General features: G+C 41.0%; 1 protein-coding gene and 1 long non-coding RNA gene across 21 annotated transcripts in view; one reads left to right on the forward strand and one right to left on the reverse strand.

Moving 5' to 3' along the window:
• Positions 1-25957, forward strand: part of gramd1bb (GRAM domain containing 1Bb) — a 164899-nt gene that overhangs the window by 93350 nt on the left and 45592 nt on the right. For 2 of the 20 annotated variants that reach the window (XM_082182177.1, XM_082182173.1), the window contains exon 1: positions 25736-25957. This exon is cut by the window's right edge and continues 511 nt beyond it. The exons of 17 other annotated variants lie outside the window; for them this stretch is intronic. Coding sequence is in view for 1 of the 3 variants with exons in the window: in XM_082182172.1 (XP_082038298.1) it covers positions 16871-16893 (23 nt within the window). In the remaining 2 variants the exon portion in view is untranslated. Of the gene's footprint in view, positions 1-15204; positions 16894-25735 lie in introns of those variants that run through there. One more of the 20 variants, XM_082182172.1, reaches the window with a different exon arrangement.
• LOC309507863 overlaps positions 11851-25957 on the reverse strand; it is a 469488-nt gene continuing 455381 nt past the window's right edge. Inside the window, exons 2-3 of the long non-coding RNA XR_014209257.1 lie at positions 14061-15099; positions 11851-14013 (exon numbers count right to left, since the gene is read on the reverse strand). This is a non-coding gene — a long non-coding RNA (uncharacterized lncRNA). The remainder of the gene's footprint in view (positions 14014-14060; positions 15100-25957) is intronic.

Consider the following 25957-nt stretch of genomic DNA (forward strand, 5'->3'; position numbering starts at 1 on the left):
ATGATTTCACTTTTCTAACTTTAGTTAGTGTGTAATGTTGCTGTTTGAACATAAACAATATCTGCAAAGTTACAACGCTCAACGGGAAAAGCAAAGGGAGATTTTTGCTTTTAAAGAAATCGTTTTATAAGAACTACAACAAACGGCTGGTAGAGACTACACGACATTCCTCCCAGGTTAGTGACATCACTAACCCTAAAATTTACATAAACCACGCCCCCAGAACACGATTTATAGATTATCAAGACCGAAAAAGGACACAAGCTCCACCCTCTGTGCTGGGAGCAGCAGCTCATTTGCATTTAAAGGAACAGACACAAAACGGTGCATTTTTGCTCACCCTCAAAAAGTGACAACTTTAACATAGATATAAAAATATCTGTGGGGTATTTTGAGCTAAAACTTCACATACACACTCTGGGGACATCAGAGATTTATTTTGCATCTTGTGAAAAGGGCATCATACCACCCCTTTAATTGAGTTGATTCTCCTATAATTTATAAAAAAGATGAAATTGCATAAAGGGGTGTTTGAATATGATTTCACTATTCTAACTTTAGTTAGTGTGTAATGTTGCTGTTTGAGCATAAACAACATCTGCAAAGTTACAACGCTCAAAGTTCAAAGCAAAGGAAGATATTTTCTTTTAAAGAAATAGCTTTTTAAGGACTTAAACAAATGGCTGGTAGAGACTACACCACATTCCTCCCGAGTTAGTGACATCACTAACCCTAAAATTTACATAAACCCCTCCCCCCGGGAACGCGATTTATAGATTATCAAGACAGAATATGCTAATCAATGACTAGAAGATATCTACACATAAGCTACATAAATTCACCAACTAACCATTCAGAAATGTTGTCTTCATTAGGGCTGGACCCGAATATTCGTTCGGTGAGTTGGTATTCGATTTGAAAATTTGACATTGGAATATTCTTTTTTTTTTTTTTTTTGCACACCTGGGATCCCCCGCGAAACGGTTCTCATTCGTGCTTGAATAAGGCCGGCGACACACTGGCTGCGTGGCGTGAGCGTCTCAGCTGCGTGGCGTGTCCGTTTCGGCTCCCATGTTAACAGGTTGGAGTTTGCACACTGTCTGCGTGAGACACGCGTCTCAGGCGCGGCTCGAGCCACGCGGAAAACGCGTGCATGCTAGAAATAGAACCGACGCCTAGTGTTCCAGCAACGGGAGTGTTCTCTCGATAGAGCGCAGAACAGCGGAGTGTGTGTGGACCGAAGTGCATGCCTGAGCTTGTGTTTTGGGTTAAGCTGCGTTGCTTTGACATTGTGGAAAATAGAATAATAGAAACAAAATGTATAAGCCTTTTTACCCGTTATTATCAATCTAAATTAATCTCATTTTTAATTTAACTTAATTTCGTTTTTCTTTATTTCAATTTCGTTTTTTCTTTATTTCAATTTCGTTTTTCTTTATTTTGTTTTTGTTTTTCTTTATTTCAATTTCATTTTTTCTTTATTTCAATTTTGTTTTTTCGTTATTTCAATTTTGTTTTTCTTTATTTAAATCTACCCTTTACTGTGTCAGTAATTTGTTAGTCAGAAAAGTATTAGACTACCTTAAAAGTATTGCTTAATTTAACAGACCTGTGTGTGTGCGTTTTATATCACTAGTGCAGTGTCCGTTCTCGGAGCATATAAGCCCTGCCCGCGTGAGGCGCGCCGCTTCCCGCTCGCGCTGTTCTGTAGTTTACTAAAAGTTTATTAATTCTGAATGTGTCACGTCTCGCGTGTCCATCTATATTGCACCAAATGCGCTGCACTTGTGAAGTTGATTGGATGAACGGTTCTCGAAATAATCAAAATGCCGTTTTTACCCGACATACAGACACATAGATTTCTGCCTTTATTAGAGAGAAGAATATGTTCAGCACCCTCTCTCCGAAGCATCGAATATTCGATGTTCATTACTACCGAAGCTTCGAAGCTCAAAAAATGGTATTCGGACCAGCCCTAGTCTTCATGTTGTCACTTCTTCTTGAGTCTCTCCATCTTTCTGACTTCAGTTTGAACATAAAAGGCTAAAAGCTTTTTAAATTTTCAGTGCACGTCTGTGTGGGGTAAAAGAACAAGCTGTTGAAGCTCCGCCCCCTGTGCCGGGAGCAGCAGCTCATTTGCATTTAAAGGAACAGACACAAAACAGTGCGTTTTTGCTCACCCTCAAATGTGACAACTTTAACATGATATATAAAAATATCTGTAGGGTATTTTCAGCTAAAACTTCACATACACACTCTTGGGACATCAAAGTTTTATTTACATCTTGTGAAAAGGTCATTATACCACCCCTTTAAATTATTTTGATGAGTTAAAAGAGTCGCCATGACTTTTTTTTTACAGTTTAGAGGCTTTTTTTTCAAACTACTGTATAAAATTACTGCCTACAAGCACAAAATCTTAAAGATCAGAGAGAAAAATACAAGCTCTCTCTCTCTTTCCCTTGGCAATACTGCATCATGTTATTTATCCGTCAGTTTTGTGCAGAGTTTGTCTGAGGCAGGAACATCTCGACCCTTCCACAAACCCCTCAAGCTGAGAGCCGAATGAGGGACTTGCTCTTACACACACTGAAAGCAGCTTGACTCAGTCCCTCTCAGATCAGGCAGCATTAGAGGGAGCGAGAGCACTGTTGTGAATGGAAAAGATGGAAGCCTCTTGAGAGCAGTACAGTGCCATGAGTCAGAGAGCATGTCCTCGAGGGGCATGTGGGTGCTACCGTAGCTGTGTTCCTGTGATTCATTCTCAGTGAGGTCAGTGAGTGTTACTGCCGTGCCTACCTGTGTGTATCAAACCTCTATATGCAATATTCTCAGAGGCAGACAGAATTGGTGGGCGATAAGGAAAGACGTCTTTCCTTCAGTATCTTCCCCCGTATGGCAGGAAGTTTTGCGGTTTCTCCATCTGTGTGATTGCTCATTCGCTGAGTGGATTGTGGTGCTGACATAGTCCTGTAAACATTATATATATGATCCTGGATCACAAAACCAGTCACATGTCGCACGGGTATATTTGTGGCAATAGCCAACAATACATTGTATGGGTCAAAATTATTGATTTTTCTTTTACTGTATACCAAAAATCATTAGGCTATTAAGTAAAGATCATGTTCCATGATGATATTTAGTAAATTTTCTACCGTAAATATATAAAACATTTATTTTTGTGAGTGGATGCAGCACAATCGCCAACATAAATGGACAATTTTAAAGGTGATTTTCTCAATGTTTAGATTTTTTTGCACCCTCAGATTCCAGATTTTCAATAGTTGTATCTCGACCAAATATTCTCTTAACCTAACAAACCATGCATCAATGGAAAACTTATTTATTCAGCTTCCAGATTATGTATAAATCTCAATTGCAGAAAATTTACCTATGTGACTGGTTTTGTGGTCCAGGGTCACATATGTGGACTGAACAACCAGATGCATTTACACTTGTGTCTTGTTTGTGTTTCAAACCGTTGCAATCGGCCTCATACACAGCATTTCCACCGCCAGATGATTCCCCCTTATGACAAACATTTTCTCTTTTGAAAATTCGAGTGAATTTTTATTGAATACGTAAAAAGTGTCATTTAAATATATAATATAAAATAATTTAGCACTGTATAATTTGTCTCATTTTATTTATTTATTTATTTATTTATTCAGGGACAATTTACAATATATGGAGGGCCAAATTGCTCAAAATATATATTTTTTATAAACCATTTAATACATAAATTAACTAATATTTAACTAGTATTTAATCACCAAAAAATGAATAAATATAAATTTTATTTAATTGTTTCCACTTTAATTGTTCTCAACTTGTGCTTCTAAAAATCAATTCAAATATGATGGTAAAAATGAGCACAAAGTATATATATAGCATTTTTTATCTCATCTTATTTATCTTTTTTATATTTGTACAGGGACAATTAATAATAAATGATTTATAAGGGTATTTGCTAAAATCTAAATGTTAACTGTATTTCCTGCTGGTCAAACTGGTGCTTTTAAAGAAAGTATACAATAGATTAAATATAAACGAAATAGCCATCAGCCAGCATGTTCTGTGTCAAGCTTTGAAAACCCACATAACTGTGTGTTTTGTTAGTGTATTTGTTTTGGGGTTTTTTTGCCACCAGAGGGCACAATCTGCACCTTTTCACCTCATATTCAGTGCAGTTCGGCCAATTACACATATACACACACACACACACACACACACACATACACACACACACACACACACACACACACACACACACACACACACACACACACGTCTGGTTTACTATCTTTGTGGAGAATCTCCAGACATAGACATTTTATACTGTACAAACTGTATATTCTATTCCCGTCACTTTCTGCATTTTTACATTTTCAAAAAACATCATGTAGTACAAGTTATAAGCTGTTCTCCTCAAGGGGGACCGAAAATGTCGAGGATTTTGGATATTGCCATCTTTGTGGCATAATGTAGGGATTACCAGGCCACACACACACACACACACACACACACACTTGTGGTACACAGATCCGGGAACATGGTGTACCTGTGGCATATTAAATGATCACAGGAAACACAACGTCACACTCACAGACTCTCAGTCTCTGTCTCTCTCTCTCTCTCTCTCTCTCTCTCTCTCTCTGTCTCTCTCTCTCTCTCTCTCTCTCTCTCTCTCTCTCTCTGTCTCTCTCTCTCTCTCTCTCTCTCTCTCTCTCTCTCTCTCTCTCTCTCTCTCTCTCTCTCTCTCTCTCTCTCTCTCTCTCTCTGTGTGTGTGTGTGTGTGTGTGTGTGTTCATTATCACTGTTGAGAGAGTGACAAAAATCAGCTCAGAATAACCCGTCAGCACACACCGGCACTTGTTGTCACGGTATAATCGGCCCCTGCATGCGGCCCTGAAGTGTCTGTCATGGGACTGTGACTCCAGTGTTTCGGGGCCCATTAGTCTCTATGGAAACTGACCATCTTGTCAAGAAACATATTCATATCTGTCACTTATTTGAATGCCTTATCCGTTTGGGATATTCTTACTGCTAAAATAAGGTTTCTTGTGGATCATTTGTGGATTTTTAAAGATGTAACATTTTATTTTATTACAATTTATTATATTTGAGGGACAAAAATGAGTGTTAATTGAGTTGTTATTTTGGTTTATGAGTTTCTATACAGCTTTTATATACTGGATGTGGATGATGTAATTGGATTGTGTGTGTGTGTGTGTGTGTGTGTGTGTGTGTGTGTGTGTGTGTGTGTGTGTGTGTGTGTGTGTGTGTGTGTGTGTGTGTGTGTGTGTGTGTGTGTGTGTGTGTGTGTGTGTGTGTGTAAAAGAGCATCTGTTTATGTATTAGACGTAGCACTGCCTCTTTCACAAGTTCATGTTTCTATACATCCTTGTGAATGTAAGCATATTCAACCCTTTACATAGACAACGATGAGAGAAGGGAAGCACAATGACACTGAGGAGGCGATGAAGAGGAGGAGGGCTGATTCACACACTGAGCGTGGGGAGACGCCACAGTGACACGCCACTGAGATTGAAAATGCAGTATATCTAGAAACAAATGGCAAATGAAGCTGGAAAGAAACAATGAGAGTCGGTTACTTAGTTCCTTTTATATAAGGATTCATCAATATTACAATTTTATATTTTTTGTCTAAATAAAAAAAATTTATACTAAAATCTAAAATCAATCATTTTGAGATTTGTTTTGAGTTTGGGTCAGTATGATATATATATATATATATATATATATATATATATACTATTTAGAAATACTTTTATTTAGCAAAGACATATTAAATTGATCAAAAGTCACCCTAAATAAATTGTATAATAGATTTCTATTTCAAATGCCGTTTTGGACTTTCCTCTCATCAAAGAGACCTGAAAAACAGCTATTATTATTCATAATAATATTTAAAAAATGTACTGTATTTTTGATCAAATAAATGCACCAATGGTGAGCATAAGAGACTTCTTTCAAAAACATCTTTAAACCTCAAACCTTTGAACAGTAGTTCAAATATTTTTTTCAATATGATATACCAATATATTGCTTACCGCAAGTCATAAGAGTTGATATTCTTGTCGTCTGTGGGATTCTTTCAGATGTTTTATCATCCGCCGGGCAAAAACGACTCAGTTTGAGGCATCATTCATGAAGTGTAAGTTCAAAACCCTGAATATGTGCAATACTAATAGCAGTCTGAGCTACAGTGACTTCAGGTGTCGACTGAGATCTGTTTGTACTGAGTCTCTGGAGCTCTTACAGATGTGGAAATGCCACACAGTTACAGCTGCTTTAAAGGCCTTTTCACAAGCCTAAACTTTCATCCGTCCTGCCAATCGCTTTCTCACAAACCTGTTTCTGAGCTTCGACATCGTGTTGTGCCTTATGTGGTCAGAATATGCTAATGAGGGCTGCCACTGATTGGCCGTTTATCAGAATAATAAATATTCTCGTTCTTAATTCACCTTTACCCCACTCAGCTGTGTGTACACTTCCACATGGGGATTTTCCATACGGATTAGTGAGCGAGAGAGAGAGAGAAATAGAGCAGTGTGTGTGTGTGTGTGTGTGTGTGTGTGTGTGTGTGTGTGTGTGTGTGTGTGTGTGTGTGTGTGTGTGTGTTTTATAGGAGGCGGGATTACCGCATACCGGCACATATCCTCACTATGACACTGAACTGGTGTGACAGTCACCCGGTCAGCTGACAGCGAATGCTCACCTCCCATTGGCTGCCATTGATCAACCTATGCAGCTCTAAAAATAATCCACTATGGTCCCTCACGCAGGGTGTGTCCAAAAGAGAGAGAGAGATGGGACGAGAGACCCAGACAGAGAGAGGGAGGGAGGAAGTGAAAGTTGCAGAAATTGACATGTTTTTAAAAAATGACCATAGTTTTGTTGGATGTTCCACATCACAGTGGAGGCGGTCTCTGATGACAGATGCACTCCTGGACTGCAGCATATGTGGAGTTATTGATCACCTGAGTCACATGCATGAAACATGTTGTGAACAAATCAATATGTCAATGGTGTTAAGCTGCATGACCTGGAACTGCATTAACACAGGACTGAATTTAACACGAGGAGACCGCAGCCACATACTAAAGCAGCATTGCATGTTTCTGTCATGGAGAAGACAATCCCAGATTGCATTGCAAACCACCGCAAAAATCCATTCAAGATGAATCGAGAGAAATGCTTTTCATTCAGTACTGGAAAATATTGATTTCCAGTCAATTTTAGTCTAATTAAAAATGAAATATTTCACCCAATATGTGTGTGCTGTGTATTTAAAGTTTGAAGTCAGTACGATTTTATATGTTATTGAAAGTCCCTTATGGTCACCAAAAAGAGTGCAGCAAAAATGAATATTGTGAACTATTATTAGTTTCTGTTATATATACAGTATTAAACTGTAATTTATTCCTGTGATCATTACTCCAGTCTTCAGTGTCACATGATCCTTCAGAAATCATTTTAATATGATAATTTACTGCTCAAGAAACATTTCTTATTATTATCAGTGTTGAAAACAGATATTTTAGTGGAAGCTTAAAACATTACTCAACATTCGTTGATGAATAGAAAGTTCAAAAGAACAGCATGTATTTGAAAATGAAATCTTTTTAACATTATGAATGTCTTTACTGTTATTTTCGATCAATTTAATACGTCCTTGCTGAATAAAAGTATTAATTTCTTTTTAAAGAAAAACGTACTAACCCTAAACATTTGAACGATAGTTTAAGTTTTTCAATGGCCAATTCCAATATAGATATATCTGGTGGCCAATAATGTCAGTGAAAGCAACTGTGAACGGATTCAATGAACTGCGAAATATTAATTGGTCTATCACTATTTTATGCATCTCTAAGATAATAATACAGTGAGTGGCATGTAGACACTTATAAGGCTCCACTTCAGTTAGGATGCCACCTTGGTAAACAGATGTATAGACAGCGCATTACAAACATTTCATGGATTTTTTTTTTTTTTTTTACAAGAAGTAAATATGGTCTGTTAGACTCCTTATATCTCTGATACACACACAGGTATAATGCAGTGAGTCTCAGTGTAAGCTGTGATGTGCAGTATTACTGTGTGCTGTGAGGAGCTGTCCAGTCAGCACCACTACACTGTGAGCCACACATTATCTCCACATCTGTGACTGAGGACGGCGATGTGCCGTCATCTTCCGGTTGGACTCTTTTTTGCCTCTTTAAGGCTGTAGGGATTCATTTTAGTGGCACTAATATACACACCTAAACACTACCAGGGCTCGTAAAATCGCTAGCCCGACGTCCCGGGGCTATTGTGTTTTCCAGTCGGGCTTCCAAAATGCATAACCGGCCTGCCCGACGGGCTATCTGAAATAGTGTAATCAAATTCCTCCCTTTATTCACATTATTGACTAGTTATTTTAAGGAAAAATATGAACGCGCAAGTTTTTGATCGTGCTGATTTATCCGCAGCGCAATTTCTCATGAATCTCCGTGCCTGTTTTAAGAGAAACACATGAATGGTCAATAAAAATGAACACACTTGCTAACACACTATCACTGTAAATCTGCTTTGAAACAAACAAAATCTGTATGGTGTAAGTGCTACATAAATAAAGGTGACTTGACCATCATATATTCTGCTATATAAACAGCATAAAATAATCACAGCACCATTTACTTGCCTCAAAAAAGTCTAGTATTGTAATTATTATTTTTTATTGCTACACTTCAATATGTGAATTATTCCATCAGAAAAATTAACACTTTTAACGCTGTCAGACTTTAAAACAACGGAGCTGCGCACTTCAGTTGATATCGCCGATTCAGAATCTGACACAGACTCATGATTCACACTCGTCATTCATGATCCACACTCGTCACACTCGTCATTCATGATCCACACTCGTCACACTCGTCATTCATGATCCACACTCGTCACACTCGTCATTCATGATCCACACTCGTCACACTCGGCATTCATGATCCACACTCGTCACACTCGTCATTCATGATCCACACTCGTCACACTCGTCATTCATGATCCACACTCGTCACACTCGTCATTCATGATCCACACTCGTCACACTCGTCATTCATGATCCACACTCGTCACACTCGTCATTCATGATCCACACTCGTCACACTCGTCATTCATGATCCACACTCGTCATTCATGATCCACACTCGTCACACTCGGCATTCATGATCCACACTCGTCACACTCGTCACACTCGGCATTCATGATCCACACTCGTCACACTCGGCATTCATGATCCACACTCGTCACACTCGTCATTCATGATCCACACTCGTCACACTCGTCATTCATGATCCACACTCGTCATTCATGATCCACACTCGTCACACTCGGCATTCAGGATCCACACTCGTCACACTCGGCATTCACGATCCACACTCGTCACACTCGGCATTCACGATCCACACTCGTCACACTCGTCATTCATGATCCACACTCGTCACACTCGGCATTCATGATCCACACTCGTCACACTCGTCATTCATGATCCACACTCGTCACACTCGTCATTCATGATCCACACTCGTCACACTCGTCATTCATGATCCACACTCGTCACACTCGTCATTCATGATCCACACTCGTCACACTCGTCATTCATGATCCACACTCGTCACACTCGTCATTCATGATCCACACTCGTCACACTCGTCATTCATGATCCACACTCGTCACACTCGTCATTCATGATCCACACTCGTCACACTCGGCATTCATGATCCACACTCGTCACACTCGGCATTCATGATCCACACTCGTCACACTCGGCATTCATGATCCACACTCGTCACACTCGGCATTCATGATCCACACTCGTCATTCACGATCCACACTCGTCATTCATGATCCACACTCGTCACACTCGTCATTCATGATCCACACTCGTCATTCATGATCCACACTCGTCACACTCGTCATTCATGATCCACACTCGTCACACTCGGCATTCAGGATCCACACTCGTCACACTCGGCATTCACGATCCACACTCGTCACACTCGGCATTCACGATCCACACTCGTCACACTCGTCATTCATGATCCACACTCGTCACACTCGGCATTCATGATCCACACTCGTCACACTCGGCATTCATGATCCACACTCGTCACACTCGTCATTCATGATCCACACTCGTCATTCATGATCCACACTCGTCACACTCGTCATTCATGATCCACACTCGTCACACTCGTCATTCATGATCCACACTCGTCATTCATGATCCACACTCGTCACACTCGTCATTCATGATCCACACTCGTCACACTCGTCATTCATGATCCACACTCGTCACACTCGTCATTCATGATCCACACTCGTCATTCATGATCCACACTCGTCACACTCGTCATTCATGATCCACACTCGTCACACTCGTCATTCATGATCCACACTCGTCACACTCGTCATTCATGATCCACACTCGTCATTCATGATCCACACTCGTCACACTCGGCATTCATGATCCACACTCGTCACACTCGTCACACTCGGCATTCATGATCCACACTCGTCACACTCGTCATTCATGATCCACACTCGTCACACTCGTCATTCACGATCCACACTCGTCACACTCGGCATTCACGATCCACACTCGTCACACTCGGCATTCACGATCCACACTCGGCATTCATGATCCACACTCGTCATTCATGATCCACACTCGTCACACTCGTCATTCATGATCCACACTCGTCACACTCGGCATTCACGATCCACACTCGTCACACTCGGCATTCACGATCCACACTCGTCACACTCGTCATTCATGATCCACACTCGTCACACTCGTCATTCATGATCCACACTCGTCACACTCGTCATTCATGATCCACACTCGTCACACTCGTCACACTCGTCACACTCGGCATTCATGATCCACACTCGTCACACTCGTCATTCATGATCCACACTCGTCACACTCGTCATTCATGATCCACACTCGTCACACTCGTCATTCATGATCCACACTCGTCACACTCGTCATTCATGATCCACACTCGTCACACTCGGCATTCATGATCCACACTCGTCACACTCGGCATTCATGATCCACACTCGTCACACTCGGCATTCAAGATCCACACTCGTCACACTCGCCATTCATGATCCACACTCGTCACACTCGTCATTCATGATCCACACTTGTCACACTCGTCATTCATGATCCACACTCCACACTCGTCACACTCGGCATTCATGATCCACACTCGTCACACTCGTCATTCATGATCCACACTCGTCACACTCGTCATTCATGATCCACACTCGTCACACTCGTCATTCATGATCCACACTCGTCACACTCGGCATTCATGATCCACACTCGTCACACTCGGCATTCATGATCCACACTCGTCACACTCGGCATTCATGATCCACACTCGTCACACTCGGCATTCATGATCCACACTCGTCACACTCGGCATTCATGATCCACACTCGTCACACTCGTCATTCATGATCCACACTCCACACTCGTCACACTCGGCATTCATGATCCACACTCGTCACAGAGATGAAGTGATTTCCCAAAAAGATTGAAACCACAACACTACCAAAATCTGAAGAGTGCCTGTCCGAAGGGCCACCAGTGATTTAGAAATTTTGCGAGCCCTGCCCAGGTGAAAAAGACATACTGTACTGTCAAATGTATTAAAAATGCATTATAGTATATTTGTATTGTACTAAAACATACTCAAGTACATTTTTAATACATTTAATAGTATGTATTTTTCACATGGGTGACTACCCCTTCCACCAGGTGTCCAGGAAAGGATTCCTGCTCCAAACTCATACTGTATATAAGTGAACACACTACTCGCACTGGAATATTAAATTGTATAGGCATAGAATAGTGCACAAGTAAGAATTGGGACGCACCTTTAGAGCCACGTTTCTCCTCAGAGCCATCCAGTTTCCCAGAATTCTCAGTTTTGGCTTGGATCGGTGTTGCAGCCATACTGCAGTGACGCATGTCAGATGCCTCATGTTACTGTTGGTGTCTATGAGATGCCAATATAGGTGTGTTTATTAGTGTCCAAGTGTGTTTATGGGAGCGTGTGGGATTTGTGCAAGAATTGTGGGTATTTTCCAGGAAAGTGTGTGACTTCTTCGTTATGTGCTAAGTGTGTATCAAACAGAACCCTCAAGCTGTGCATCTGAACATCAACAGTCTGAATCTGTCAAACACTCCACACAGAAAATATCTGAATATCATTGACGTAAACCAGTGTTATTTTAAATATTATTTTGTTAATAAAATAATAATAGTTAATAAAGTTTTATTAGCTCTTTAAAATATTTTTTTATTAGCTCCTCAATATAAGTTGTGTATTAGCTCCATGCTTTCAGTGTGCTAAACCTTCTCTGGAGATGTCATGAACATTACAAAGATTAAGTCTCTAAATGCATTGTCTTTATAGCATCGACGCTACAGTCATTAAAGCAACGATTTTGCAACACATTCACTGTCTTCCACAATAAATTCCAAGACAATTACTGTCAGACTTCAAATTGCTGCTGTAAACCATATTTACAGCTTAGCCTGATGCTTATGATGGCTGAGATAGTTTGTGCAGTTAAATGTTATATATTATTTAGCCTATTTTGTGTTGATTTATTCACTCATTAGCCAATGGAACTGCGTTAAGTGTCCATACGTTTCTTAAAAATGTGTCTGATCACTGTCAGGTGGACATGACAGCCTAATTATACAGCGTTTTCTTAAGACTAATTGGTCATCTGGCTGTGCAGACAACATCACGACAAGTGTATCTTGAAAATGTGTATTTTTGCATATCCCTCGAAGCACCGCAGGGCATGAACAGCTGCGGTGTGCGTGATAGGTCAGAGCGTGTTGTGTCAGTCGTGTGGGTCTCTAGCAAACTCTGTAATGCGCATCTCTTTTGTTTGCGCTCTTGCATTTAGATTTCTAACCTATAAAAGACGAGGCAGAGTGGATTTAAAGTGCACCTATTATGTTTTTTTGTTTGTTTGTTTTCCCCCAGAATATTCCCTTTCTTCCTGCAGTGTGTGATATAGCTGTTTGTGAGTGTAAACGTTCTGCAAAGTTGTAAAGCTGAAAGTGCACGATAAGTGAAGTTATTGTCTCCCAAAAGGAAGAATCGACTCTGAATCACCTAAACGAGTCGTTTGTATTTCGAATCCCACTGTGTTACAGGTCTACGTCACTAGATAATACATTTGCATAATGCCCACTTATGTTGTACGTTGTCCATCTGCGAACAACTTGACCCGTCCACAAACACGTCATTTTACTGACGACTGCTTCTCAAGCTCAACGCGTGATTCGCAAAACGCTTGCTCTGGAAAGTTGGGTCAGTACCCAGTTTATTTGGACCAGCTTGCTCCTCAAAATCACAACCTGTGAATAATGATTGATGTATATATTTTCTACAGGGTGTTCAAAATACGTAGTTTTGTGTTTTGTATTGTTTAAGTTTCCGGCTAACCGGCTAACTCACTTTATTACTGTCTTACTGAAATAGTTCTGCTAATCAGCTGTGGGCCACTATTACCTAAAACTGAGTCTATTAATGCAGATTGTCTGTCGTTCTTACAACTTTGAGTAAAGATAAAGGATGGAGCAAGATTTGTTTGGCAAACTTTAATGATACATCAGTCATTCAAGTTAGTGCTCGGCTTCTTCCAATGTTTCATCATCGGACTCGCGTTTGGATTGATATGGTAAAATCGATGTCATCGTTACTGTCTTTACAGTGTGTACAATCGCTGAGCTTTAGGACGCCTCCGGACGGAGCTGAAGTTTATGGCAATGGTCTTTTGTTTCTGACTTGCGCTGTAAGCAGTAGGCCAATCACAACAGAATGGCCATCTGACCAATCAGAGCAGAGTGGACCAATCACAATAGACTGGGCCATCTGACCAATCAGAGCAGAGTGGACCAATCACAACAGACTGGGCCATCTGACCAATCAGAGCAGAGTGGACCAATCACAACAGACTGGGCCATCTGACCAATCAGAGCAGAGTAGACCAATCACAACAGACTGAGTTATCTGACCAATCAGAGCAGAGTAGCTTGCAGAAAGGAGGGATTTAAAGAGACTGAGGGGCCATTCACATATTGGACCCTATTTTAACGATCTGAAACGCAAGTGTCAAGCGCAAAGCGCAAGTAACTTTGTGGGCGGGTCTTGGGCGCTGTTGCTATTTTCCCGGCGGGATAAATGACTCTTGCGCCAGGCGCAAATCTAAAATGGGTTGGTCTGAAGTAGCTTCATTATTCATAGGTGTGGTTTGGGCGTAACGTGAAATAAACCAATCAGAGCGACATCTCACATTCCCTTTAAGAGCAGACGCGCTTTTTCCATAGCGGATTGCTATTGTAACGGCGGATTTGCCAGACGCGCGCCAGGAGCGGTTCACAGCCAAGGAGAGCAACGCTCTCGTCACGGCCGTAAAAGAGATAAGTTACATTGAAATGGAGAAACCCACCCAAATTAACTTCGGTTAAACAGGCGTATGATAATTTGGGTAAATGTGTAAGCTAGATGTATGCTTTTATAATAAATTGTCTATCAATCTATCTATCTATCTATCTATCTATCTATCTATCTATCTATCTATCTATCTATCGTAATAATGTATGGTTTTCTAAAAATGAAAACTGCTGCTTCTGTGTAGATGAGATAAGCAAAGTGTATTCGCGTTGTGCACACGCTACATTGATTATGGCCAAGCATGCGCCCTTAAAATAGCATATGAATAACATGCGCAACGCGCCACTGACTTTAAACTATTTTTTCCTGGTTAGTGGCGCAATTGTTTTCTAAACCATCAAAATAGCATGAAGGAACGTTTGCGCCGGAACACGCCTCCTTTTTTGCGCTGAACCGCCAAGGGAGCGCAAGTTCATTCCTTAGTTTAGCGACGTGCTTCTGTGGAGGGAAAAGCGCGCTTTGCGCGGGTGCAAAATAGGAATGATACATGCGTCGGTGTACAAAGTCAATTGCGCTGGGTGCAAGATAGGGCCCATAGTGTCTTTTGCGCGCTCAAGTTCGTTATTTCAAATATAGGCATGCGACAAACGTGTTCAAGCGGGGTTTTTTTTCAGGCACAGCGAGATGAAAAAATCTCACCTTTTCAGAATGCACACCGCAGGTCATGTGACAAGAACCAACCAATCAGCTTCACCCTTTCCGTAACAACATTGAAAGCTCAGTCAACATGAAGGATGAGGTGCACCCAAACACTAAGTTTTTTTTCTTTCTCTTTTCGTAAATAAATCTTGTAACAGAGCTTTCGGTGGTGGAAATCCATTACTGAAACTTCCTCGTCGTTGTGGAGAGCGCAGACCAATGGTTGCATAGCAACGACAGACGCCACGGGAGCGCAAGCGCTTTGGAAAGAAGGAGACCGCGGAGCAGCCGCGCCTTCCAAGCGTTTTTAGACGCGATATGTGAACGGCCCCTGATTCATCCATCGAGTCGTTTAAGAATCATTGTAAAATGTAGTGATGTGCAATGTATATTATGAGAAAATGAAAGTGTTTTTTTGACTTTCAATGCATGTAAACCTGTTGTAGGAGACCTCCAAAGCAAAATTAGAAGCCTTTAAAATAGCATAATAGGGCCAATTTAAGTTACTTATGCAGGGCTCTAGACTGTGGCTAAGGGAATGTTCTAGAGGTCTGCAATCCGCGGGACCCGACATAACAGTGCGGCGCGGGACAGGTTTTGAATTGCTGAGTGCAGATGCAGGAGAGAAGATACTGATATGTGCGTGGGAAGTGGGAGAAACAAATTACTTAAAATATATGTATGCTAATAATAACGGCGTGCACAAAGTCTGTCACTGGAGATCCGAAGCTTTGTGTGTGTGTGTGGAAAAAACACATTAAAATACACAACATGCAGTTCATCCAAAAGCAAAGGAATACGAATAATTTTTTGAGGCTGGATTTAAAAACAGGAAGGGAAGGCGCAGATCTAATGAAGGACTGTTCACTGAAAGGTTCTTTGGGGAACCAAAAATAGTGCTTTTGGAACCATTATTTTTATGAGTGTATAATGTCAAAAGAGCATTTTCAAATGTATCCACTTGGGAGAGCTTCTTCAAAAAGCTTAGTTTTCTCAAGACAAAAACAGCGTCTCAATGTGGACGGAAGGATAAAACAGAGAGAAAAAGATGCATATGTAGGTAGTAGACAAGCAAGGCTTGCTAGCTTTTGGAACAAAGCCATAGTATGTGTGCATTAGCAGATTAGTATCCCAGCCACTATTCAAGACTTTAATTGTGGCTGACGGGAGGGCAACAAGTCTTCATAATCTCCCAGACCAAGACCAGAAGACACCCCAGTGAACGACCCAAACCCACATCACCTGACCTCCGCTCGCTCGCCAGAGGGGACAGTCACAGCTAACCAAACAACCGCGTACGTCTGAGAGAAGCAGACCAGCGAGGGAGGGAGAGCGATGAGCATGCTCAGTAACACTCGGCTCAGCGACTGCAGCTTTTAACTGCAGAGAGAGAGAGAGAGACACAGCACACGAGTGAGCTTAAACACGCACACACGCGCACCGCAACTTCAAGACGCCGCGCGAGTTTGTTTCCGCACAGGTTTGGTGACCGCGAGAGGATCGGTCCTGCAGCTTTATATGGGACCATCTGGATGGTTGGACATCCCGCTAGTATTAGAGTTAGTTGAGGTGAGTACGTAGACCATCATCTCTCTGAATGGGACGGCACAGCGGGACACGCTCATCATGCAGCCTCCTGACGCCGTACCCAACACGCTACCAGCACCGCACCAATGAGAGGCTTCAAACTCGCCTGGTAAGCACCAATCCTTCGAAACTACTGTGTTTTCTGACTGAGGAACACCGGAGATGCTTTGTGCCTCGGTGCGTCTGGGCCTGATATTTTATAAAGTCTCCTTGCGTCTCTCTGTGGACACCGTCACGTGTCGTGGACAACTGCAGTGCCGCCCTCCTTTTTATATTCTTCCGCTGCTCCTCCAAACTCCCTTTCCTTTTTCCCCCCATCTTTTGTTCTTTTATGCACCTGTGCCCCTGTTCCTAAACTCCCTCTCTGCGTCTGTCTGTTTTCCCCTCTCCCCTCCCGTCCTGTGCATGTGTTTGTGAATGCGCCTCAGTCATGTGCCGGATATTTTTAGCCACAAATCACAGCGTGAAGCGCTGAGGAGAAACAAGCGGCAACGTGCAGCCAGCTTCCTCTCGCATTGCTGGATGTGCTTTTCACAGTTTTCCTCTCTCTCTCTCGCTCATTCCCTTTTGTGTTTCCCCACTCTTTGTCCCTTAAGAAAAGATATCACATTATCAGATTCTCCCAGACAGCAGTGATATTGAATGGGGAACAAATTGAGAAACATAGAGGCAAAATATCAGATTTGGATCCTGAGAAAAAAATGAAAAAAAATTCACCACAAACATCTCTCATAAAATTCTTTCAAGTCGAGATTTAGCTGTTGTAAAACTTCTTATTTGATTACTTTTTGGATTTAATCAGATCAAACTGAGAACAAATGAAAAATTGGCAAAAACATTTGAGTTTTATTGTGAGAAAAACAACCTAGTCTCCTCCATCTCAACTATTTCCCACGCTGTTTTCCAAAATCTGCATTCAGAAGTCGTAAATTGCAATATCATCTCCAACGTTTCTTACAAGATTCATTCAAAATCAGATTACTAGCTGTGCATCTTCTGATATTGATATTTGGATTTAATAAGCTACAATTGAAACCTGTAAAATGCAGATTGCTGTGACGTTGCATTCAGCCGTACACAGCCTACAGTTAGACAAATGTTGCTTGCCGGGTGACTTTTTCAGATATTATTAGTATTATTTCAAAACACCTTATGAGAAATGTATTTCTTAATTAATAATTAATGTTTTTATTAAATAAATGTATTTTATTATTATTATTAATAATAATAATAATAATAATACATTTAACTATATACTATGTGTGTTATATTTGTTAGAATTATTATAAAAAGCAGATATGTATTATTATTAATAATGTATTAAAATATTTAAGAATAATTATTATAATATAAATGTATATTAATTGATAAGAAATGCATTCTAAATGATAAATGTGACTGTGCACTTTGTCTAATAAATATATCAAATTAATTTGTTGTATAATTGTGTATGGAATTAAATTGTTTAATAGCATGCTTATTTTATTAACTAAATAAATTATGAGTTAATACATTTTACAAGCCAGAAACACACTTTATCCATAATAAGATGACAGTAACTGACGGCCTCTCGTGGATTGTTATCCACATTGATTTTACAGCGCAATACTCTTTCTCAACAGTTGTCTCATTTATGTCTAGTTCTGTGTCTCTTGCCTGATTTTGAGGAAACATTTAAGACAAACTCCCTAAAAACTCGCATTACCTCTCCTGAGCTATGAAGGATCCCTCACACATCCCTAAACTCTGTCATTGTTTAAAAAAAAAAAAAAAAAAAAAAAGATATGCACTGCGTTAGATTAAACTGAGAAGGGTCCTAGCACTTGTATATTGTCGTCCTACTGTTAGTTTGACTGCTTCTAATGTTCTCATTTGTAAGTCACTTTGGATAAAAGCGTCTGCTAAATGAATGAATGTAAATGTAAATGCTTCATTGACTTCGGCTCAGTTTGCAGAGGGTTGCAGGGTTACTTTGATTATCATCCATCCAGTGGGTTAGAAGTGTGTCAGGTGTGTGATAGTGTGCTTTTTATACGAGTCCGCTGAGATGGACGGCTGATTTCTCAAGTGGAGCTGTCAGATTTAACCGGAGCACCTGCTGCTCGTTCACACAGGAACTGGAAACATATCTTAAGCTAATTTATACTGTAGGAAAACTTGAAAATGTCTGTTTGTCAGCTCCAGAGCTCCTAGTGGGAATAAGTAGAGCATATTCTGTGTTTTCTCAGACGTGTCTGGATCCCCTTCTGACGATGGACTGAAACTAATATGTGAACTTTATCGGGTTCTGTTCTGTCCGAAGATCTCTTGCTCTTTAGGAAACAACACAGACTTGTGATCCCAAAAACCCAGGTTCTGACTGAAGCCGTGTGATTATTCTCTTCCTCTTGTTCTCTCTCTGTCACCTGCACTGGAATACTTTTAAATCACTCTGATTTCCCTAGGGATGCTCTTGCTCTCTTCCCTATTCTTCCTGTCTAAATGACAGCTCAGTCATGCTCTTAAATAGGGCAGCACACCGCGGAGTTAGGATCTATTCTGATACAAACACAGCTCTGTATGCTCTATAATTATTATAGAATGATGGACAGGGATTCTTAAAGACTCATTTACTTCATGTAAACGCACAAACATGCATCTTAAACCATACTTTAGTTTTCTATGATACCGTATCACTGATGAAGTAGATAAAGAGATTCTACAACCATTTGTTATTAGTAAAGTAGATGAGTAGATAACTCTTTATATTCACTTTAACAAACTGACAATAAGTCATAAATAGGCTAGGCTAGCCTGTATAGTATGCTATTTAGTCTTTTTGGTGCCCTGTTATGTGCAACTTTGTTATCCATGCTGGCCTATTTTATTTAATTTTTTTAATTTAATATTAACTCTTTCTCTGCCATTGGCAGAATTTTCCTGCTATCCATGTTTTCAATGTTAAGCGTTAGGGGGCGCTGTTACACATCTTCTGAAAGAGTACAGAATCTCCGGATCAAAACACAGGCGAAGAAGAAGCAGAAACAAGCAACAAAAGCATTGCGTATCAAGTGTTGATAAAAAAAAACCGAATGCATGAAGATAGAATATACGGGTTTTTTTTTTTAAAGAAGTGAAAAATTATCAAAAATGCAACAACAACAAAAACGCGGCCGGGAAAAGAGTTAAATCATGTTTATACTTTTTGTTTATTTAATTATAATGGTTTTTTTTTAGGACTAGAAAATAACAAAATCACATGTCCCAAATGTTAACAGAGTTACAAAAATGACAAACATTATCTAAAATGAATATCAAATAAAATCAACCTATATAATATTTACGTTAAACATATATGTTTATTAGGAGTGTAACGATACACGTATTCGTATTGAACCGTTCGGTACGAGGCTTTCGGTTTCGGTACGCATTACAAACCTCTGAAAATTCTCTGCCATTTCTTTCTTTTTGCTGTATGGAAAACGTACCGAAACATGACACCACTGTGTTGTATCGAACCGAACCATGAATTTTGTGAACTGTTACACCCCTAATGCATTTGATGATAAAAAATAAATGAAAAAAAGTGCCATTATATAAAACTTTGCCATACTTTTGTATTAAAATGATAATGTTGACAGATCTGTTTAATGGGCCTTTACAAGATTAAAAAGTAATGCACTGAGATGATAAATATGCTAAATGCAAAATGGCCAAGATTCAGTTTGTATTTATTTTTGCATTCTGTTCTGAACTTTGAACCATTGCGTGCTTGTGTTGTTTTTTGGGGTATTAATGTGTCAGGAAATGCATTAACGCTTCGTAATCTTCCACCACGGGACAGGTTAGATCACACAAGCCTTCTAGAGCACTAATGAGGTCACTGTGTTGTTTACAGCGCTGCCATGTGGTCGATCAGGAATCAGTCCCTAATATCAATATCTATATTGATACAGAACAAGACCTGGCGTTGCTACTTACTCTGCCACCTCCTTTCCTTCATATTTTCTTTGACTCTTTTCCTCCTTTGGTCATTGTTTTGTCATGTGCCGTCTCTCTTCAGTGAGCATTGGTAAAAGCATTAGAGTGTTTATTTATAGGGTTCAGAAGTTTAAACGTGGCATGCTTCTTTTTGTGTCCAAAGAGATCATTCTTTTTATTATTTTTCCATTCCAGGTACCAAACAATAATAAAAAAGAAAAGGTTATGTTGTATCGTAAAATATTGTTCAAATATATTTGCTTTTTTCACCTTTTGTTCATATTTTTATAGGATGAGTCATGGTTTCCATTGACTCAGGGTGCTATTTATAACTCACTCTTATGCAAAAAATAAAGAAATAAATTTCACCTTCACATATTGAGCTTTTTTATGAAAGAAGCCTGCATTGTATTGATAGTTTTACCTAATATCATCACAAAGCCTTTGTCACAGTCAGGACTGCTAAACCTGTGAGAAGCATTTTCAGATTCATAATAATGAGCGTGGCCTAGAGCTGTAAAAGGTCCAACTAAGGAGGGAGGACTGGGGCTCAGCCGGAGGACGTAGAACAGGAGAGGGACGTAACCAGTCATGGACAGGCAGAACAGTCCATGGGGGAGTGGGTGGAGGGAGGAGCAGGAGTAGCCAGGCAGGGACCCAGAGTCCAGCCAGGACAAAAGCCCATGGAGTCGATGGAGGGAGGAGCCATGATGGAATTTTGGTTGTCGACACCCGGGGTTTGACTGACGGAGGTGAAGTCGATGGAGATGGAGCCCTGGGCGCAGACGGAGAACAGATGGGACCGGGCAACACTGATGGTCCTGGAGGCTGAGGTGGAGCCACAGTGACGAGTGTCCAAGGTGGAGCCAGGGTGCCTGAGGACTGAGGTGTAGCCGGTGGGACTGAAGCTAAGGCAGAGCTAGACGCAGCCGAAGGGGTGTAGAGATGGATGATGGTATCTGGTGGAGCCGAGGGAGGGAGTAGCCAAGCAGAGCCAGAGGGACGTGGGAGCCTGGTGAGGCCATAAGGATGATGTGAGAAAGGAGCCAAGGCAGAGCCGACAGGTTGCAGACCGAGGTGGAGTGACTGGATCAGCGGCTGGAGGCAGAGCTGGAGGATCCACTTGCCTGGGCGATGCTGGAGAACTGAGGACTCGAGACAAATCAGGCAAATGGTGTCAGAGGAGGAGTCGAGGGTCTGAAGTGAACCAGTGGAGGCTGGGATGGCGGACTGGCTCAGTTTGGAAGAGGAGGCAGGAGAGGGAAGCTGGGTTGGAGCTCAGGTGACACAGGAGACTTCGTGCTGGACAGGACCAGTGGGGACACAGGAGATTTTGTGCTGGACGGGACTAATGGGGGAAAGGAGAGTTTGTGCTGGACGGGACCATAGACTGTAAAAAAAGATGGATGACGCCCCTTCACTCTCTTCCATTGGTGAAAACTGAAGCCGCCAAAGTCCTAATATGGCGCTGACATCTTGCACAGATTTGGGACCTGCTTCTGCGCAGTAGTAACGCGGGACCTGAGTCTGCTCAGTAGTGAGCGCGGGACCCGAGTCTGCGCAGTAGTGAGCAGGAAGTAAAGCCGCGATATCAAGGTCCCACCCTCACTCTCGCAGAAACCGTTAGTACAGTTGACTGCCGAACAACTCTGTCAGTGTGAAATTATGTGACAGTTATGGACAAGCTGAAGCTCCAATCTCCTTCCGAAAATCCCCCAAAAAGTCTGTTTGTGCCTCAGTGACTATTTAGTTTAGAGAAGCTGTCCATCACAGCTGTCAATCATGACGTCATATTCCCATTTTTTTAGCATCAAAAAACTAACTAAGACCAAACTTATTTTAAAAAACGAGCACTTAAATTTACATCAGCGTAAAATAAACCTACCTAAAATAACAGAAAATATCTTTGGAAAAAATTAATTTGAAGTGTAATTAGATTTTTTTTGTTTCCATCGCATTCATTAGAGTTCATGGGGGGGGGGGGGGGGGGACACTTTGGCTTCACTTTTCAGGGCTTGTGCAGCACGCTTGGATGGGACCAGCAGGAAGGAGAGAAAAGAAAATGATCCTCCTCCAAATCAAAATAGTTCCCAGTGGCCAGGCACAACACATCCACAGTGGGGGTGGGCTCCCTCCAGGCCCTCGAACTCCACAAGCAGCCCCACAGGGACAGATGATGTAGCCGGCTCATGCACCTGGTCAGATGTTTCACGAGGCTCAGGCTCCGGGGCAGTTGGTTGGCTCGGTCCTCCTTTCAGTCTCTGGTCTCTGTCTGGTCTGCTTGAGCTCTCTGTCTGCGTTGGGCTCTAGCATTCACTCCTTGCAGTGGTGCTGGATCCGGAGTGGGGCTGGTGATGTAGAATCCATTGTTCACCAGCACCCACTCCAAAAAATGCTGCAAAATCTTCCCTTGGACCGTCCACTGGAAGGCGTGCCTTGGCCCGCTCGCTAAGGCTGATTTAGAAAAAGACACAGAGTGAGCGGTCCAGATAGTGAGTCAGGCAAGCCAGATCGATAAAGTCCTGGGTATGGTCCTACATGGCCCCCCTGACGGCGGGCAAAAAAAGGGGGGAAAAAGTCTTTATTACATTAATCCAACACAGAAAATCACTTGAGATCATAGGGAGTTACATAACCATAAAAAGACGACACGGGACACCGATCAAACAGAACTGATGGTATAAATACACAGAGGGAGAAGATTATCTGATTGGGAACAGGTGAGGACTAATTAAAAACCATTGGAACAAACTAGACTCTGGTAAGGACAATGACTAAGAACAGAACTAAACAGAACAAACGTGATAATTATCTTAAGATTTGAAGTACACTACAAGTGCACATTCAATACAGTTAGGCACACTTCTTTTTTTTTTACAAGGTAGAGATGCTTTTCAATCAGTGCTATAGATAGATATGTTCTGTACAGCACTCTAGTATAATGAACAGAGGCTGTTTTCCACCAGTTACTGAACTTGTTTCCTGTTGTACCAGTAACTGAACCCAGTTGGCCAGCTCCAATGAGCTAAAATGGCTCCAAGTTGTCACAAAGATAGATTTGGTTTCCTCTGTGCCGTTAATTTGGCCGCTATTTGATTGAATTGAATTGCATTGTGTGACATCATCAGTGCTGAGTTAGATCACTCCTCCGTTGCTCCAGCCAATGAGATTGCATGATGTTGCCATTGGAGGACACTTTTCTTGGCATTGCTGATGTATCCATTGTATCCCATGGAAGTGACCTTGCTCATAAAAGGCAGTAGCACAAGGCTTCTGAAACGTCCCGCACATGTCCCTGTTTGGACATATGGACACACACATTGACTTCTCAGAACCGCACTGATTCTCTCTCGTTTTATGAGATGTTAGACAGGTAATTATACTATATTAGGGCAGTTAGCCTAATTAAAATGATGTGGGTTGACCTCCATGGTTTGATCTTTCCAGCAACTTGGCCATTGCTCCCACTGAAATGATTCTATCACTTATTCAAATGGTTGAGGATTTTTTTTCTGATGTAGTCATTTTTAGGTTTCCATTTTTTCAGTGTATACACACAGACACACACACACACACCAACACTATTGTTCAAAATATCGTAAAAAAAATTTTTAAGTCTCTCTCCACAAGACTGCATATTTGATCAAAATACAGTAAAAACAGTAATATTGTGAAGTTTCCTATTTTACTATATTTTAAATTGTAACTTATTTCTGTGATCAAAGCTGAATTTTCAGCATCATTACTCCAGTCTTCAGTGTCACATGATCCTTCAGAAATCATTCTAATATGCTGAATTATTATTTTTATTTTTTTATCACATCTTAATTCTGTACCTAAATCCCTTCATGTTTCATATGAGGCTTTTCTCCAGGGAGAGTGATGTTTCAGAAGAGCGCCCCCTGTGGGAGGCTTCATTTATGTCAGTCTGAGCCCAGCAGAGTGCTTGTGTAGGGCCCTGCATCCATGTGTGGGCTGCTTGCATTTGTGTTAGAGGTTGTTGGTGTTTGTGTCACACCTCATCAAGCTTAAGTCCAGCATTCCTCCTGTATGTGACCGGCTGCCGCTGTCACCATGGATACGGCTCTTCCATGATAACAGCCGTCACCGGGAACTTCCGACCCAGCTGGGTCCTGCCAAGTCCGGTTTGCCATGACAACGCTGTAAACAGAACAAAGGTAGCTGGCGACAGAACAGTGGTCTCCATGCTTCAGATTCAACACACTTACTGTAAGAGAATCCACAAACACACACACGCACCTTTTCAGTTTAGCATATTTACTCTGTTTTTCTGCTGTGCTCGAGTGTTGTGTGCTTGCAGTGTAGCAGCTTGGAAAAGAGGCCAAATGCAGTTTGAATTAAGTAAATGAATGGGGGAAAAAAACTGCCTTTAGTATGTCTGTGCAAATTATTTAATATACTGTTACATGAGGCATTCAGTTTCAGGAATAATCGAGCACTGTTGATGTTGTGTAGTATGAGAATCCCTTCGCTGGTTCTGGCAGGTCTGTTTATTTGGGTTCATCTCTCATCGTACACTGATCTGGACCATAATATGCCAGAACATCAACATAAATGGCCCAGCTCTAACCACTGATGTTTAGAAACGGATTAGCAGATGGTGATTATAATTTATTTTCTATATTATTTTGCCTGTTCTAATTTGTGAAATTTTCATTATTATTATCGTTACCTATTTTTCATATGCTTAATTTTAAAGTATTGGTATATGACAAAAAAAAAAAAAAGAACAGTGTAGTGCAAACAACATGCATGAAGTCTTTTTGATGTCATGTGACATCAACACTGCAAAAAGAAACAGAAAAAACATTTTTAAGAAGTAATGTTAAGTCAGTTCCATGTGTCAAGTGGTAAAACCCTTGACCCCTGACACATATAAATGAATTATACCTTTAATACTTTTTACCTTGAAAATTTTGTTTGAACATGTGTACTCATATTTATTAAGAGTAAGAAATTAATTCAACTTAATTTTGTCAAAATATTTGTTGATAATAGTACAAACGTAGATATTTCTTTTCTTTTAGACATTCTAATTTCATATGAAACATTAGTGCAAGAGAGATTCTCAATATTCACAGTGTGTTTTTAAGCCTGCTTGTGAATTAGTGTGTGTGTGTGTGTGTGTGTGTGTGTGTGTGTGTGTGTGTGTGTGTGTGTGTGTGTGTGTGAGAGAGAGAGGTCTGTAAAAG

This window comes from Leuciscus leuciscus, assembly GCF_965113295.1.
Source record: "Leuciscus leuciscus genome assembly, chromosome: 10".
Classification (NCBI taxonomy): domain Eukaryota; kingdom Metazoa; phylum Chordata; class Actinopteri; order Cypriniformes; family Leuciscidae; genus Leuciscus; species Leuciscus leuciscus.